The sequence below is a fragment of the Penicillium samsonianum genome, assembly GCF_028829775.1.
Source record: "Penicillium samsonianum strain IBT 33392 chromosome Unknown utg000004l_segment0_segment0, whole genome shotgun sequence".
NCBI lineage: Eukaryota > Fungi > Ascomycota > Eurotiomycetes > Eurotiales > Aspergillaceae > Penicillium > Penicillium samsonianum.
The window spans coordinates 3,450,797-3,469,141 of NW_026643262.1; the positions used below are offsets into that span (position 1 = coordinate 3,450,797).

Genomic DNA, 18,345 nt, shown 5'->3' on the forward strand with positions numbered 1-18,345 from the left:
AGACGGCGGCAGTGAACGAGACCAAGAGAAGCTGATGACTTCGTTTATGAAGTGATGTCTCTCGCGGGATCATTGATGGCGTAGTATGCGCTCCTGTTTGTTTTTCTTATTCTGGTAGGTTCAACCATACCCATAACGTTGATGAGTACCCTTTGACGGAGGCAGATTTACAGAAGCAGACGTGCAGTTTGATCGGTCTATCCACAAAGCCCTTCTGTCACGACTATATATATGAAACCACTGCGACACAGAAAAACCCCCACTGTCTCTTAAAACAACCACTGATTAAATGCAACTCCAAAATCCATGTTATTAAACAAATCCAGGCCATCAACCTCAATCATCGGATCAAATTCAAAAGCAGAAGTATCCCCAAGATTCGAGTCCGGAAGAATTGACTGCGGCTCCAGAATCTCATCAATAATCCTGGAGAACAGCTGACTGGCCCGTTGAAAGAGAGCGTAGTTGGCATTATCTGGCCGAACGATAGATTCGAGATGCGAAATGAAGACACTTAAATTGCGGATAAGTGCCGATCTCGACCCTTCGTAGAGGAATGGCTCGCCTGTGCGTTTTTGGTGCTGCAGGGCTTTGATGAGTAGACTGGCGCTGGGGAAGCCGTAGAGTAGGACCTGCCATTTACTTAGTATTAAAATGGGTATAAGGAGGTTTTCTCTTGATAGTACTTACCGTCCACGCAAAATCTGGCCGGAGATCGACCATTTGTTCGCGTTGCATGCCTAATGTCAGGACCGTTGATAATATGTCAGCACTCACGGAAAGCAGTGCTGTGTTTCCGCGCGGGTTATTCTTCCCGGCGATGAGTCGCTGGATGAGGAAGTCGTTGTACAGGTATGCCAGATATGAAATGATCATCATGAGGCACACTGCTATGTGTAAATTTTGTTCCCAACATTGTGGGCTGTAACGTAGCCAATTGGGGAGAGAGTCCCATGCTAGATGACATCGCTGCGAGATATTCCTGTATGGGATCAGCTGCTGAATATAATGTAGGAAGAAAGGGATGATTTACTTGAGCATATTTTCCATCTCGGGTGTCACGTTCTGCAAAGAGACCTCGAGAATCTCATCCCGAAATGTACTGATGATAAATCGCACTCGTATCCATGATGACCGCTGGACTACTCCGTGACGACTCCAGCCATTCTCATCAATATAGTCGTGAGAGTAATTTAGGACCATGTTATCGGTAGCGAGTGCCTCATCGCTTATATCAAGAGGCATGCGACAATCGGCGTATCGCCATGGTATTCTTGGCGGTCGACCTAAGAATGTGGCGATGCTCTTATCGAGCTGATACGCTGCAGCGAATTGCCGTCTACGTGACTCCAAGAGAAACTCGGGTATATCGCTCGAAGTTTTGGAGTCACGGTGGAGACCAAGCGCGAAGATGTCGGTGGAAAGCTCGCCTAGTCGCTTCCAACAGGCGGGGCCTAAAGTGTGTTAAGAAAGGCAAGGCGAGGGATGGATTGGCTGGGCTGAACGAACTTGAGTCGCCATGTACTATATCCGACAACAGAAGATTCTCATGTACCAGCCATATTGTCAGGTCATTGAGTGGTGTAAGGATTTTGCAAATGTGTAGTGCGGCATCGCTGGCTGCAAGCATCTTATGCGCATATTGAGACCGCGAGGTTCGGTCCTCATCAATCCTGTCATTAGCGAGCCCTAGATATCTTGCCCGACCAGCAAGAGCGCAGAGAAGCCCAATAATCTCAAGGCGAATTGCTGGCCCCGTAAATAACGTATGGAAGTCTCGCCCTTGTGTCGCAGATGGAACCTCGAAAACCTCAGACGTGTTTTGTATTATGCTCACTGTCAGTGAAGATGTGAAATCCGCAAGATTACGGTCTGATATGTTCTCTTTGCACATGGACTTGACCGGACCAAGGCTGTTGAGTACGAATGGTGCGGCGATAATCGCGCTTTGGCTGTGTGTATAATAATCGCGGATTAGGGCCTCAACTGTGGCAAAATCGTTGAGCGTCAATAGAACTTCGGAGATCTTGTGGACCCAGTATGGTGGCAGGACTCTCTGGGCAGATTCGATCTCCAGGCCCAGACTTTGGCCTTCCGAGCCCAAGTCGACATCCTCGGTTAGGGGGGATACGAAGCTCGTGGGGCCGAAGTACCCAGAAAGCAGTGGTTGGGTACGGGTTATGCGCCCAGAAGAGCTCTCTTGTCCCGGATTAGACACGTCGGGGTCGAGTGATGTCTCGCTTGAATGAGGGTTCCTGGGAAACAGCAATCATAAGAGCCTGACATGTATATATATGGATATAGCTACGGAAGTGGACTGGGAGCGGTAATTGACCACTGGGAACTCAATGATGTAGACCGCTTGAAAATAATATCAAAAAAGTGATTTTACAATTGACACACCTTGCTGATGGAGGTCGATCAAATGGAACTCCCTCTGCCAATGGGAAGATACGACGACCCTTGGTCCTCGTCAGGGGAGCAGGGTGATAGTAACATCGCGTGGAGATCCCACGATCTCTACAGCGAGTACATACAGGTAATGCATGGTCGCAGCGGACTTTGTCTCTGCGACATGGCTCGCAGGAGGCCTGTTTGCCATTCCGACGACGCGAGGTACTGTGGACAAATGTAGTTAGCGGGTGGCATTAAAATAAGAACCGAAATCATTTACCTCATAGGGAAATACAGGCAATTCTGCTTAAAGGCAGTGTCCCAAGGCAAAATGCAATAATCCATGGAGTTTCGGTGTTCGCTACTCCGACCAGTTAGATTGAACGCCGAAGAACTCCGGTGGAAACCGGTGGGTACGGGGATCTGCTAGTATAGAAGCTGGGGAAAGCTCGAGAATGGTGCTATGTATACCGCTATTTCATTTGTACACGATACTACACTATAATCAAAGCCAAGGAATTAATACAAAGTACTAACTACATAGTACATGTAGTACCCCTTTGATTGTAAACCTGCAGATAAGCCCCTCAGATAACGTGAGGAGAAAGATAAGTCACATGGCGCTGTACTTCCCCTCCTCCTGAGCTCTTTCTCCCTTTCTTTACTTGCCTCTCTTCAAATCTTGCCTGTCTTCAAATCTTGCTTCACCCTGGAGCATCTCTTCTCTAAGTAGTCATGTTGAAAACAGAACCCATCACCACCGTCTCGCCCGTACAAATGGAACCAACTCCACCAACGCCCCCCACCGACCCCAATCCCCGGTACAGCAACCATATTATCGTGAGGAAGATCAAGTCTGTGCTGACTTCAATGTTTGTATGATGCTGATATCAAGTATAGTTGACCACTTATCCAGGCCAGAGCGGCATTGAGCCCGTTCCCCTTGAGTGGGGCGCTCCCGACGCCAAATCCCGGGGTCCGGTAGTTGTATCCCGCAGCGGGAATCTCGTCAAGCGCCGCAATGCCATCGGCGCCCACGGCGGCAGTTACAGCATCTACAATGCCCTTGCCATTGCCGCTGGTGACTTAGATGCCGATTTCCGACCGGACTTCCGTAACTCTGAGCCCACTTTCGATTTCCCCCGCAGCCTGCCTGGGCGGATAAGAAAAAGATCGTCTCTATGGATCCTTACGGCCATGACATCGTCAACCAGTTCAAGGCAGAGCTGGAGGCTGGCTGGGATATCCGTCCAACTATGGCGGTCACTCGGGCTAACATGAAACTCGCGGAGATTGCCGATGATGTGAAGAATGGCCTGCTCGAAGTGGACGGGTCTATTCTTGTTGATTCATCAGGCGAGGTTCGTGTCACCAAGGTAGCAGCCGAGCCTGTCTGGTATCTTCCCGGTGTGGCAGAGCGATTTGGGGTTGACGAAGGTACTCTTCGTCGGACTTTGTTCGAGCATACTGGTGGGAGCTACCCTGAGCTTATCACTCGACCCGATCTGAAAACCTTCCTGCCACCGATCGGAGGCCTTACCGTGTATATCTTTGGCCCACCGGAGCGGATCTCCGACGAGAATGTCAAGCTGGCTCTGCGTGTCCACGATGAATGTAATGGCAGTGATGTCTTCCAGTCAGATATCTGTACCTGCCGACCATACTTAGCGTTCGGTATTCGCGAAGCAATTCGAGAGGCACAGAACGGCGGCAGTGGTGTGGTCATCTACTTCCGCAAGGAAGGTCGAGCCCTTGGAGAAGTGATTAAGTATCTGGTTTACAATGCGCGCAAGCGTGGAGGCGACACCGCCGACAAGTACTTCACTCGGACAGAGAATATCGCCGGTGTCCGCGACGTAAGGATTCTTGCCATTTAACGTGGCTCGCACATACTGACTTCCCCCACTGCAGATGCGATTCCAAGCTCTTATGCCCGACATTCTGCATTGGCTCGGCATCACGAAGATCGATCGCATGCTATCAATGTCGAACATGAAGCACGACGCCATCGTGGACTCTGGTATCAAGATTATCGAGCGTATACCTATCCCCGACGAGATGATCCCTAGTGATTCAAGGGTCGAGATTGATGCTAAGATCCAATCGGGATACTTCACTACCGGCAAGCAGCTGACGGATGAAGAACTGACTCAAGTCCGTGGACGCGGCTGGGAGAAATGGGAAGACATCTCGGTACGTTGAACTGCTTCCTCGGACACAATGTAGACTCGCGTGGCTGACCGTCTCTGCAGCACTAAATTTAGGCTTCATGTTGCCTTGTCGACAACAAAAGCCAAGCTCGTCACTTCAGTTTCGGTAATCCTTTTCGGCTGGTAATTTAGTCATTGTGATGGCGCTCTGTCGCGAGTTCATTAAGCATGGATCCATATTTAAGAGATAAATTGAGAAAAGGATTGTTTGACTCGAATAACAAATTCCATGTTGCAGTTTGAGTGAGACGAGTAGAAGTAGCAAATCGCAAGGTACTCACTATAAGACGTTCGGGGTACTTCCGATCTTTGACATCCGTTGGTAACCTCCAGGGCTGATCATCGGCCCAGACGCCGATGCGGATTTTTCCCTTATCTTTTCCCCACCTAATGTCCAACGTATAGCGTGGCAACTATACAGCTGATCTATTACTATACACAAAAGTTGATGGCATTAATACGCGTTAGAAATATCGTCTTCTCGATATCTACAGATACCGATACGTTCTGCATGCCATTCAAAATGGGACCACGGGGCTCAAATGTCTCCCCACAACCCGTATCCCCAAGGTGGGAGTAATTTGAGACAAATCTCTAATCTCGCTTCACAAACAGAACAGCTTAACTACCCCCAACGACCGGGTGAATCCCTCCACAGGGCCTGACCTTAGCGTGAATGTCTTTGAAGAACTCCTAGCCATGGACTTTGATTCTCGGAATATCATCAAGGTTATTGAAGTGAAGGAGTTGTGGCTTTCCGCTTTGTTCTCAAAGATGATGTCGAGAATCCCCTTGGCGAAGGTCTCTTTTGCGACCCCGTGTCGGGAATTGCCGATGTCGATCAAAGTGGTTAAAACGCAACTCCAACTATCAGCCAGGTCTTTCTGAAGAGACTGCTACAACTTCCACCAATACCAACGGGGTCCCACTGATGAGCTCGCACATCCCGTGCAAGAAGGTCGCTGTGGACGTCGAGGCCAAAGCAAGGCAGGCATATAAGGCATGAAGAGACCTTTTGTAAAGGGCAAGGGGCCTCACACTCTCATCCACGATCGGGGTACTCAGCTGGAAAACCAAAGGTTTACCTAAACGACCACCATGACAAGTCTCACCTAGGCAGTTCATAACTACTAACTCTAGGCTCCACACTAACCCATTTTTGGTTGTAACAAATGACCTCTCACTAACTTGGATGTAATGTCAGTGAGCTATCTACATATTTCCTCTGCATCGACCAAATACGCGGTGGCTTGATGTTCTGCGCCAGCGGGGTGTGGAGAATACGCTAGAGAGGCTCAAGCCCGGTGCTCCATACGAGAAGGCCAGTGATGTAGTAAAGAAGTCGATGAGGGAGTCGATGGGATGATGAAGTACAATATATTGGTAATGTCATCTGGTAGTATTGAGAACATAGTCCAGTTTATTATAAGCAGATAAAAATGGATAACAATGAGATCAGTCGACTGTTTCATGAAGTTTTGAGTCCAAACAGCCGAAAGCAGCCCGATTGAAAGTGAATGGATCTTCAAGGAGCTGGGTAAAGGATCATGACGCAGGATGCATAAGACAGAAAAGTTTATTTAGGATGTCTGTCAGAAAGTGGTCGCGAGAGCCGAGTGCTTCTGTTAATGTAAATCAAGGTGGACTATGACAGCAGATTCAAGATCCACACAGCCTGCTAGGTTGTACGGAGTACCATTGATCCCATTCGCCTCTTGCGCCGTTTCTCTGGGCTCCGGTGCTACAGGCGAGGCAGAAGTGGAGACAGGCAAGATCAGATAAGATCATAACACGCCCATTTTTTTTTCCCGCGTCGCCTACCTGCGGGGCGCCAAGACATCACGCGATGACGTGTCGAGACGATCAGAGTGCGAAAAAAAAAGTAATTCGGCTAGCTCCAATCCAGAAACCGAATATTGAAGGTCAGAAAGGAGATATAATGGAGTCAAGAAGGAAATGTAAAGAAGTGAAAGAGTGAAGGTCGGAAATCACATGCCCACCAACGCACTTCCTAGAGGGAGATGTAGGTGGGTAAGGTGGGGACAGTTAGAACCAATGAACATTGGCCTTTGATTACTGTCATGAAACATTAATTACCATGTTACAAGCGCAAATAGTCATGAGTCAGCGAAATTAACAACCGGGATACCGTCAGGGGTGACTCGGCGAGCCGGAAGTGCGGCCAGCCGCGATCATACGACGAGATTGCCTTCCCATTCGGCTGCCTGGCCTTGGTGTATTTTGGTCCATACAACCTCCCCTGATCTTCATGCATGGAGACTGGAAGCTCGATTGCAGTTTGAAGCAATAGCTTGTATCTGTCTCTTCCCATTACGTTGTTTCCCGTATTCTCAAGGGCTGCCCAGGTGATCCACCTTCCCTTTATCACTCGGGGATCACCTTTGCGCTGCGGATTTTAGAACCCACATGGTTCCTTGGGCCTAACTGCTTGCACTAACAACATACGTCTGTTTTATGTGGGTATCTTGCACACCCCTACTTTCTGCTCCTCCAATCGCCTAGCACCGCCCGTGACTGAGACTCTCACGTTCCCCTCCTTGCAACTCAAGTCTTTACATCTCACTTTGCAGAAAGCACGGAGTACATTCACGTCTGTTAAGCTTCATTCATTTAAGTTCGAGCGTTACACTTGAAGTTGAACCCAGTCAGTATCACCAATCTCTTTACTGCTGTCATGGGATCGCCGCTAGCCTCTATCGGCCTAGCTGTCTCTCGAGTATGGCTGTGCAGGCAGCTAAATTCTGTTCTTTTAAAGGAGCAGTGGCTTTTTCCTATTACTGGAACTAACGTGTTCACCAGTGACATCTATCTAGAGTGCCCAATACTCCGTACATCATTCGGACTTAGACTGCCTCGGGCATTGGCCAAGGATCCAACTGTGGAATACCAGCCAAGATGTCCAGCCCCAATATGGAGAATGACTTTCAGCTTTTTTCTTCACGAAGCTCTGGTGGGGATGAGGCGCGAGGAAATGGTCATTCGTTCACACATCCAACCGGAGAGAATATGAACCAAGATTGGACTCAATGGATGCGATGGGATGAGCCAATATTCTCGGAAGGAGATCAAAAGCCAATGGCTTCGTCTATAGATCTACCATCTATTTCCCCACACACAGATATGAGCTCCCCAAGTCATTTGAACTACACAGACTTCTCGCCTAATCTTCCGCTCGGCTTGATGGAAATTCCATCCGAGCTCAATGCCGGGAACAACCTTGAGTACACCAACAGCCTGCCCGGACAAAATTGCCACACGACCCAACAACAACATTTAGGTCTGGTGTCTCCAATCTCAAGTGTTGGGACAAGCCGGAAGCGAAAGACGGGCAGCGATGACGATGCCACCACAGTGACTGGACCCGTACAGCCGGGCAAGAAAATGCCCGCCAAAAAGCGAGCTCATAACGTCATTGAGAAGCGGTATCGCGCCAACTTGAACGATAAAATCGCCGAACTTCGCGACAGTGTTCCCAGCCTTCGGTCAACCAAGAATCCGAATGGAGGCTCAAACGATGATGATGACGAAGCGGAGGGAGCAAATGCTGCGAACAAGCTCAACAAAGCATCCATTTTGTCGAAAGCGACGGAGTACATCAAGCATCTGGAAATTCGTAACCAACGTTTGGAAGACGAAAACACTGATTTGAAGAACCGGCTCCGCCAGGCTGATAAAGCAGCAGATCAGGCCGCCACATCCTCGGCCTCTGTGTCCTCGCCCAGCAACTACGCCTGCACGGACTCGGGCTCCGGTACATCACCTAGTGTATTTTCTCAGGCGGAAGAGGTGTCCAGCGAGAGTTCACCCACCTCTCAGAACCCCCCAGAAGGCCTCCTTCCGGTTCCTGATGCGTGGAAACGTATGCGAGCTGAAACTGCAAAGCAAGGAGCCTTTGCCGAATCCTATATCAAATACCCGTCGTCGTCATCATCCTCATCTCACCAACCGCAGTATGCAAGAGAAGATACCTCCACTCGACGTTCAAGAATGCCCAACAAGTATATGCTGGGTGCCCTTGCCGGTCTTATGGTTCTTGAAGGTATGGGCTCTGACGATTCCGAGTCCGAGGCGAAGGGCCTGTTTGCACTCCCTATCAGGCTTCTCGGCCGTTTCCAAACACCCACACTCGCACACTGGGAATTCTACCTGAAGCAGTTCTGGTACTCGTGGCAGGCGCGTGCATTTTCTCATTTCCTCATGCTAGCAACGCTGGTCGTTGTTAGTGCCTTTATTGTTTTTGTCTACTTGTTCAATGCGCAGCCCATCACGCGACGTGGCCCATCAAAATCGGCTTCCGAGGGCCCGACTGCGCCTCTTACGTCTAGTGATTTCCGTCGGCAGGCTTGGCTGACTAGCATGCAACGGGTCGGTGTTCCACGTCATAGGTTCTTCCGAGAGTGGTATGTTGTTACTTCGAGATGCTTTGAATACGTCTTACGATGCTTCATGGGATGGAAATTCTACTCATGGGCCACCGGAATCACCGAGGAGGACGAGAAAGGGCGAGTCAAGACTTGGGATATCGCAATCGATGCTCAACTCACTGGTGGAGATGCTGAGATCAGCAAGAGCCGCCTTGTGCTCACTATCTTCGCCGCCGGCACACTGCCCTGTACTCCCACGAGAATGATAATCAAGGCCTTGCATGTCCGCATTCTCTTGTGGAACGTCGGAGAGGCGGGCTCCTGGTCGTTCCATGTGTCAAACGATATTGCGCGAGCTCTTGCCAGATTCCAGTGGGGTGTGGCTCGAGAAATCAATGCCGCACTGCCTGAGGGTCACCCTGATCAGCTTCCCCCACATCTTGCTGCCCTGATTAAACTGGATTGCGAGGATGTCATGATTGACAACATTATTCAACGTGCTGTGAACCTGACCTGGAACCGACCAACCCAGGAAGGTACTGGCGACGATGAAGTGCTGCTTGATGTTGTGGACGAGGATCCGGCTATCCAATGTTCCCAAGATGCACTTGCAGCTTGGTGGTCCAGTCATCTTTTGCAAACCGCTCTTCTCAACTATTTTGAAGCGAGCGAGAAGGGCCCGGTGTCTAAGGCAAGCCGTGACGCATTCAAAGAGAAGATTCGTATGTCCCTTGATGTGGCGCCAGTGCTTTCCGCCGCGTATACTCGGGCACTCGTGATGAAAGCAGTATTCTTTGAACAAAACCGCATTGAAAATGTTGGGGCAGTTCTTGCCGCGCTACCGAAAGAGAAGAGAAAGGGAAGCCAGAGCCACTCATCCAACTTCCTTGATTCCTCTCTGCCCGTTTCCGTGCGGGACGAAATCTCCATTGCCGTGCGCTGTGCTATGATTGCCACTATTGTCACCGAGCGATCTACAGGTGACGCCTCCTCACTACCCGAGTCCTTCACCATTCAAAAGGCCATCACTTGGTTCAATCAGCTTCCGATTGATCCTGTCGAGCTTTCTCTCATTGGGTTCTCCTCTGTCTATCATCTCCTACACCTCCTCGCCTCCGACGTGGATTATATCGCGTCATCCGATTCATCCTCCCCTTCGACTCCAGTCTCAGAGGCGGCCACCTCCTCCGCCGACGACGAAGCCGAAGAAAAGCACCGTCCAACCCACAAGCTCTCCATCTGCCCCCGCGACATCCCCAATCTCGGGCGGGTATCAGCAGAACTCATCTATTGGGCCCGAAATGCCTACACCCCGGCTTTCTACGGCTTTTCAGCTACTCTTGTAGAAGTTATCGTCAATTCGTGCACAGCAATTTGCCAAAACGCAGGCATCAATGTTGACGATTTTGTGCACACCGCACCTGACAGGGCTCTGTCTAAGAAACGCAGGACCCGTCGGCGCAGGGGGGAATCCCAGTCATCTCAGAGCGACGCCGATCAAGATCTGGTTGATCATCCTATCGAAAGACCGGCTCTCCGTCGGGAACGATCAGCCAGCAATGACACTGGGTATGGCAGCCTCTCTGTCGAGGAAGATGGACAGCCAGTACCCCATACCCCTCCCAGTGTGCAGGAGGTACCTAGCTGATATCTACAATGACCCCAGCATCCGTGTCACTTATGCAAACCCAATAATGACGGCGTTTTCGGCTTTTGTATTTCTAGTTTGGTTATGGTCAGGCACTTTTTTGGTCCTGAGGAGATGAGGGGGGAAATGGAATGGTATCAGGAACAGCGTTTTTGTGAACTCTAACGCCAAACAGAATGGCATTATCATACATATGTAACTACTAGTACCTATGTAGGTAGGTATTACAGCAAACTCACATAGTTGAAAACTGATATGTGAATCAATCCATGTGTATTGTATGAACCTGGGCAGGTAACCATAGAAGATCTCTAGGCCATAGAGCCAATTCTACTAACAGAACAATTCTGCGTTCAATCCTGTTCTGGAGCTGAGGATCTTGCTGGGTAGTCCATGTCGGTTTTCTCTGGCGTATTCCACAAGTCTGGCTTGTCATTGAATTTTCGAATTTTTTTTTTTTGAACAAGAATCAGGTTTTACGATGGATGGCTCTACAAGAACAGTGACATTTTGCTTTTGTTTCCAGCTTGCAGTCTCCTTTCTGACATAATACACAGGTCACAGGTCAAAGAGGTAAGAATGGGACCTGATGGTCTGTGCTCAATGGGCTTCCCCCTCAAGTTGTTTGCGGTGAAATAACACTGTTTTGGTTTTGAAATTATCTATATGTTTTATTATGTCATCCCGTTTTGGTGTGTATTTATGTGGTATTTATGTATGGACCAATCTAGGCCCCTGGGACCTTGCGATGTAACAGAAGCGCTCCAAGGCTCGAAAGAATATTGATTATCTAACTTCGCCTTTCGCCTATTCTCTATCGCCTGGCTAACTTCTGCTTATTTTATTAGCAGGTAATTAATATAGTCACGTTAGGGGGTTCAGATTAGGGAGTTCAAGCTCAACTTTCCAAGGTTTGAGCGCTGGGCGCAGTATCATTAGTATGCGGCATGTATGCAAACAAACTGTCAGTTGTAACGGAATGTAAAAGCTAACCTTCGAAGGCATCGATTTTAGTAAGCTAGGCCACCCACCTGAGCACCTGGGCATCTCATTGAACTGGACTGGACCTCCTGACCTGTAGTCACGATACTATATACAACAAGTATTCGAGCTTTGACTCATCTGAAATATCCTGCTCCTTGATCTCTCGCATCGTGACATGCCCAGTTTTCCTGGGGCGAGATTTGACTCGCCTCGTCATTTTTGCTGTCCATCTAGTTCAAGTCAGCAGCCCCGCTACGACTCACCGTTTCGGGCAGTTTGTGAAGCGGATTGCTCAGCGGCGCTTGCGAGAAACCCGGCTCAACGGAGCTTGCTGGCCTGGCGTAAAAGCCGAGAGAAGTCGTTTGGTAATAGTGTCCATCTGGTGTCATTCTATACACACGGACCCCTACCTACAATTTTCTCGAGTCAATTCAGAAGTCTTTGCGCCTCAGGGTCTTACTATAGTGTTACTATGGCGTCATATATGGAAGGTTCCAAGGTTGCTACGCTACAGTTTCCACCTCGAACTTGACCATTGTCTCTACCGTTGCAGTTGCATCCCATTGAACCGAGTATCCGAGGCTCGAGTCCACGTTAAGTGTCTTGATATCGAGAGTTCTGACAATTGGTCTGCAATTATCCAGCAAAGTTGACCCTATCCAGGTACCAAAATGGTTATTTTTAATTTTCTCATCTCTTTGTTCTTATCCCATGACTGAGTGGGGGACGAAGAATGCTGAAAGCGACACCAGGTATCAACATTCCGTTTTCGGGTTGCCGAACAACGCCTGGGTCTATACGGCGATCCCTCCGTCCTTCCAGAACCCCTAAGCCTGCAAAGATGGCACAGTCCGCCACATTATCCTGAGGTCCACATGCCCTTCGATTTGGTCATGACAGGGCAATTTCCAGAGATTTGGAATTCTTGACCACTCAGCTGAGCGCATCATCTCCACTCAGAATAAACTAAGCACCCATACCAAAATCCATTTCGCCCCATTCGACGTTACACTGGCCATGTGAGACACAATTGTCTACGCTTACCATGTAAACGGGAGGGTGGGTTCGTTCGTCTTTGCAAAATAATAAAGTTGCGGGACCTGCAACGGTCAATGACGGCATGCGTCTATAGCTTGTCTAGGAATTAATACAACGCCAATGATGCCCACGTCTTACTTTCCTTTCCCCGCGACCCGAGAAACCTTTTATAACATTATTCCGTCCAAACCTTGTATTCTCGCCCTTTCTCGGTCTCGAGTCCTTTGAGGGTTGGATAATCTATGTTCATTGTGGTTGACGATCTCCGTACCTAGTGGATCTGCAGCTCGAGCTCCCCTTGCCTATTGAATGGCACGATGGGTGTCGAACTCGAAGGAAACGGCCCGGGGGAGCGGCCTATGAACCCCACGATTGCGGTTCCTCTGTTCGTTGTCGGCGGACTGGTAGCAATTTTATTTGTCTGGAAAACCGTCATTCGCATCCGACATCGTCGACGATCAAAGGAGGCACAGCACGCAACCGACCAGACGCAGCTATCCCGGACAAATCGCTTCAATGCGGCCCTGAAAAAGCATTTGCTATATGCTCCGATATGGGGCAATCGGCATAGCCGCGAGTTCCGCATCTTGAGGCTTCATATGGGGTCTCTACCGCTACGACTGGAAGTGATTTGCCTGTTGGTCTATCTCAGCTTGAACATAATTTTTATTATTGTGACAGTCGATTGGTGGATCGGTGACTACTCCGAGAAGATGTTCCAGCTCAAATACTCCGCGGGTCATCTTGCAGTCATGAATACGCCAGGCTTGGTCCTAGGCGCAGGACGGAACAATCCGTTGATCCAGCTGTTGGGTATCTCGTTCGATACGTTCAATTTCATGCATCGGTGGGTGGGTCGTGTAATCACAGCCAACGCAATCATTCACATGAGCGCCGTGCTGGCTGACCGGGCTTATATGTGTGAGTGGCCTTGAACAAATATATGATGCAATCATTCACTAACATCGAGCTTTCGAACTCAGATGGCACGGAATATGTTCTATATGTTATGTGGCAACAGAAGCTTTTTATTTGCGGCCTTCTGGTATGTGATGCAGTCTACCAGAACTTCAGATGGCCGTCTAACATATATCTCCATAGGCCATCCTTGGGTTCCTTTGCATTTTTATTCAATCTCTGTCGCCGGCCCGACATTCATTTTACGAACTATTCCTTCACCTGCACATAGCCCTGGCCGTATTTTCCTTCGTGGCGCTTTGGTATCACCTGCAAAACCTGTTGCAGCAACGTGTGCTTCTTGGCACCTTGATCCTGTGGGGTCTCGATCGTGCAGGTCGACTTGGAATACTACTTTGGAGAAATCTTAGCTCAAGGCCCACAACTGCCACAGTCGAGGTTCTCTCTGGGTCTGTTGCTCGCGTTGATGTGGCCGTGGCTCGGGCATGGCGCTTCCGTCCTGGCCAGTATATGTACCTCTACATGCCTTGTCTGGGCTTGTGGACATCACATCCCTTCACGGTTGCGTGGTCATCGACATCGGAGTCGTTGAATATGAACGAAAAGCGTGGCTCGGATGACTCTTTGGACGCTCTCACCGGAGGCTCGCTGACTACAACCATGTCTGTCCTGATCAAGGGCCAAGACGGATTCACGAAAAAGTTGCTCCAGAAGGCGGAAGACTCCGCTGATGGACGCATTCAGGCTATGGCATTGGCGGAGGGGCCATTTGGTATGTTTTCCATGCCTTAAACGTTGGTTGTTGATGATTTCAAACATATTTGCTAACGTCTCACAGGTGGTATCCATTGTCTCGCCTCATATGGTACTCTACTGTTGATAGCTGGGGGAATCGGCATTACCCACCCAATGTCATATTTGAATGAGGTTATGGCCACGTTCACCGAGCAAAAGACAGCTACTCGCAAGGTGCATCTGGTCTGGATCGTTCGCAGTCTAGGTATGATCACCCGGCCTGTTACATATAATTGACCACTAACATATGGAAAGACCATCTCACTTGGATTCAAACATTCATGGCCGAAATACTAGGCCACGAATCCCTTACTAGCCCGGTAAACCCCAACGGGCATTCATACTTCCAATTTCCACGGCTCCTCCTCTCCATCAGCCTCCACATCACATCACATAAGGACGCGATGGAGGAATACATCTCACAACCAGAATCGCCGTGGATGCAATGCGCTCCGCCCAGCGTACCGGTCAACATCCACCACGGCAAGCCGTGTATCCAATCCGTGCTAGAAACAGAAAAAGCAGATCAGATCGGTGCGATGGCGGTTAGCGTCTGCGGTCCTGGTGGCCTGGGCGATAGTGTGCGGGAGGCTGTCAGAAATGTACAAGGGGAGAAGACGGTTGATCTATTTGAAGAGACATTCTCATGGTAGGTGAATTATGTTTCTGAATATGTGTAGTTGAGGCTCTGTGGGTTCGGCGTTATCTTTCTATGTATACGGTTTGAGTTGAGCTCTAAATCAATAGCCTCTGTGAGGTTTGAAGGATCTGTCCTAAATCTAGTTCATATATATGTTTTTGACCAATAAACTGATTTATTTGTACATTTTTGCGACACCAGAGTGGTAGTTTGTAGATACTTAGGCCTCAACTAACTACTTAGCTAGCCTCAGTTGTTTGTAGAGAATACAGATGCCTTCTTCTCCTCTCTGTGATTGTCATATATCCCGATAGACATTGGACCAAAGAGTTTACCTACAGATTCGTCCTCGAGGACTACTTCTATGCGCCTACTTACATAGGGTATGATCGACCCCAAATCATTGCCGGTCGCAGAGATACCCACCATGTATTCCAACACTCCAGCGCCTCTATTCTGTTTTGCAATCATGAAAAAGGTTAGGTGGATGGTATTTCATTATTCATTACACGCGTTATTTTGGATAGAGCACGGTCTATCAAGTCCTCCACGAGTTCCCGGTCAGATGTGCAGGCAGCCTTCGCGTCACGAAGGCCCTGCACCCATATATCCCATCTTTCGCGTTCAAAGCCCTTCCAACCGCGATTTGAATATATTTCTCCCGGTCGACCATCATACTTGTTGTATTTGCGGCCGTTCAGTACATTTTCCCACAGTCTATCACCGGCACAAATTAGCCAGTAGCACACACCAAGCAGACCAGCTGTCGAGGCAGATTTTTCGGAAGGAATGCCCTCTTCGAACACATGGCGAAGTCCACGGAGTCCCATGTGAGATAGATCCATAGCATCGCTGATCCATACTTGCAATGGGGAAGTGTATTCAACATCAGCAGCTTGCGTCACTTGCGCGAGAAAGACGTTGAGTTTTGCCCATCTGATTTGCTGCTCGGGCTCCATATCCGGGTCACAGATGTCTAAGGATTGATTAGCGCTACAGAGGGAAATACAGAATTTGATGTCGCTTACGTGTCACCCGGTCATCCCATATTTCGCGAGCCCAGAAAGGCAGAGACGGTAGATGTGACCATACTCTGCTTCCATCTTGTGTTTTTAGGACTAACCCAGTCGACGAATCGACGGCATTGTACTGTTTCAATGCTCCGAGGAACTCAACCAATGGACCATACTGAGTTGTCTCGATTTGCATAGCCAACTCAAGAATAGCTATGAAAGTTATTGCATCGGCCTTCTCGATAGTTCCTCCTGGGCCATAGTTTTCCAGCCTGTCCATTGTCGTGCTTATGACCCATTGTACTGCATCATCAACCGCGAGATCTCCATTGACAAGTGCCTCGAATGTCTCGAACACCTCGGACTCATCGGCCCGCGTGAACTTGAGCGTCTCATCCCATGACATGATGAATATTGGCAATTATTCACTTGAGGTCAAATTTTGAAATTTCGAGTGGGCCGGAACCTTACCATTATGTATTATGTAATAAGCATTGTCAAATTTGGCCGATTCCGGCTGCCGTAACGTAGGGCTAACCATGAAACCAATTGGCGACCGATAGAGTTTATTTTCAGATGTGGGTTTTTGGGATAAATTAGTGTTGGAAATAACATAAAATCAATAACTATGTAGTTAACTAGTTAGTTAAGTTAGTTAAGTTAGTTAATGATGATGATAATTGCCTGAACATCAAGGCAGTAAGTGGATCAAACGGGTCTTGCCGATCTGGCGATCTGTATTATAAAGGTGTTATATTAGCTCCAACATTTGGAAGCCACAGTTATTGCGGCCTGTCCGTGGGGGGAGATCAAGTTCTTCAAATCGTAGTCAAAGGCCGTGCTGTCTGTTGAATACATAGTTGTAGGGCATGAATTTTGCATTTCTACTCCATGTATATTATCTATTCCATATATCCAAAGGAAACCAAAAGCCAAAAAAAAAAAACAAAGACATGTGAGAGGACATGACGATATACATTACACCATCACTGTTGAATTTGACTCTGTGCAACAGCCCACTGGAATAGTTCCGCGATCGAGTTGCTCACGGCAGCCGTCCTAGGAATTTCATGCCCACCACCATGATCATAAGTGCGACGTTTTGTTGGTTCGCAGATACCGGAGAGGTGCACACCAGCTGCCCATCGAGGATCTTTCGAGCCGTAAATATGCACCGTGGGGACATTGATACGGTACGGGCTAGTAATCTCATTCCGCAATTCGGCCTCCGAGATCCCGCTGTCTAGAGTCTTGAGGCCAGTCCACCGATCTCCACCCTGGGCCAAGACCGCCGACGTGCCAGCTTGTTGAGCTAGCGCAGACCGGGATGCAAGATCACGCTCGCGCGCCTTGGCAGAAACATGGAAGCCCATCTCCTCAAGAACACTCAACGAGGCGCCACCGCAGACAAAAATAGCCGCTTTGAACGGTGGCGGGAGGTGGGGTGTCTCTTCCTGATGGAATAGGAGAGCACTAGAGCCCAGGACGCAGCCTTGTGAGAACATGAGTGCGAGATCATATGGGCCATTTTTGGCGATATGGTCAGTCAGCCAGTTGTAGGTAGCTCGGACGGAGTCGACGCCATCATTTTCCCAAAAGGAGTAGTAAGGCGGACTGTAGAAGATATCTATGCCTGCAGCGGCGTCACTCTTGAATGGACCATCGACAAAATCAAATTGTATGTCGTTGGGAAGTTTGGCGCGAAATGTGGCTGAGTGGGAGATTAGTTATCTGGGAAAGCCCGTGAATTGGGGGAGCTAACAAATCTGGGAGCGGAAAATAGAGCCACTGGTCCCCTTGCCATGGAGACAAAGAACCTTCATCATGTTATTCTGGTTGGAGTTAAAATATGAGTTTGGGAGGAATTCTGAGTTGGGAGGGGTTGAGTGTGCAGATAAGCACTAACCGACTTGACCCCGCGATATGCCGATTCGGAACGACGTCCTTGTTATTGAACAGAGGTCAAAAGACGTCGAAAAACGTCAAAAGACGTCAAATCCGTTGGTTCGGACTCAAATAACAAAATATAGGTCTGACAATTATTCTCAAATGGCGTGAACCCTGGTTTTAAGCTCCATATCTTGGCTGATACCCCTTGCGCCAGCTAGGCGAGAGAACCTCACCTGGGCATTTATACCTCATATACTGGCATGTCAGACATTCTTGCGCATTGAAAAGAAACATAATAGAAACATTGAAGTGTAGGTTGAAATATATTATGGCCTTTATGGGTGGTTTGCCTGCCGGTTTGCTCCATATATCAAGCCTAGCATATCTAGTAGTCGGGATATGATATCAGTCTCCTCTAAGCAGAAGCATG

At 48.8% G+C, this 18,345-nt stretch overlaps 6 protein-coding genes across 6 annotated transcripts; 3 read left to right on the plus strand and 3 right to left on the minus strand.

Annotated features, from left to right (window-relative positions):
- Positions 1 to 269: 269 nt before the first annotated feature.
- On the minus strand, positions 270 to 2,679 carry N7471_008218 (uncharacterized protein; the record flags this gene model as incomplete). Its single annotated transcript, XM_057280937.1, has 6 exons — positions 270 to 632; positions 691 to 982; positions 1,034 to 1,454; positions 1,510 to 2,255; positions 2,404 to 2,619; positions 2,675 to 2,679. The coding sequence occupies 6 exons, from the start codon at positions 2,677 to 2,679 to the stop codon at positions 270 to 272; spliced, it is 2,043 nt and encodes a 680-aa protein (XP_057135197.1).
- Positions 2,680 to 3,129: 450 nt separating this feature from the next.
- On the plus strand, positions 3,130 to 4,652 carry N7471_008219 (putative GTP cyclohydrolase II; the record flags this gene model as incomplete). Its single annotated transcript, XM_057280938.1, has 5 exons — positions 3,130 to 3,234; positions 3,295 to 3,475; positions 3,520 to 4,250; positions 4,306 to 4,587; positions 4,647 to 4,652. The coding sequence occupies 5 exons, from the start codon at positions 3,130 to 3,132 to the stop codon at positions 4,650 to 4,652; spliced, it is 1,305 nt and encodes a 434-aa protein (XP_057135198.1).
- Positions 4,653 to 7,520: 2,868 nt separating this feature from the next.
- On the plus strand, positions 7,521 to 10,637 carry N7471_008220 (basic helix-loop-helix domain-containing protein; the record flags this gene model as incomplete). The annotated part of the gene is made up of 1 exon (XM_057280939.1): positions 7,521 to 10,637. The coding sequence occupies one exon, from the start codon at positions 7,521 to 7,523 to the stop codon at positions 10,635 to 10,637; it is 3,117 nt and encodes a 1,038-aa protein (XP_057135199.1).
- Positions 10,638 to 12,976: 2,339 nt separating this feature from the next.
- N7471_008221 (ferric reductase family protein) lies at positions 12,977 to 15,100 on the plus strand (the record flags this gene model as incomplete). Its single annotated transcript, XM_057280940.1, has 5 exons — positions 12,977 to 13,580; positions 13,643 to 13,704; positions 13,761 to 14,349; positions 14,416 to 14,577; positions 14,628 to 15,100. 5 exons carry the CDS (start codon positions 12,977 to 12,979, stop codon positions 15,023 to 15,025), a joined length of 1,815 nt encoding a protein of 604 aa, XP_057135200.1. The 3' UTR covers positions 15,026 to 15,100.
- Positions 15,101 to 15,491: 391 nt separating this feature from the next.
- Positions 15,492 to 16,431, minus strand: N7471_008222 (DUF3632 domain-containing protein; the record flags this gene model as incomplete). Its single annotated transcript, XM_057280941.1, has 2 exons — positions 15,492 to 15,988; positions 16,041 to 16,431. The coding sequence occupies 2 exons, from the start codon at positions 16,429 to 16,431 to the stop codon at positions 15,492 to 15,494; spliced, it is 888 nt and encodes a 295-aa protein (XP_057135201.1).
- A 580-nt stretch (positions 16,432 to 17,011) lies between these two features.
- On the minus strand, positions 17,012 to 17,848 carry N7471_008223 (putative EF-hand calcium-binding domain protein; the record flags this gene model as incomplete). The annotated part of the gene is made up of 2 exons (XM_057280942.1): positions 17,012 to 17,736; positions 17,788 to 17,848. The coding sequence occupies 2 exons, from the start codon at positions 17,846 to 17,848 to the stop codon at positions 17,012 to 17,014; spliced, it is 786 nt and encodes a 261-aa protein (XP_057135202.1).
- Positions 17,849 to 18,345: the final 497 nt, after the last annotated feature.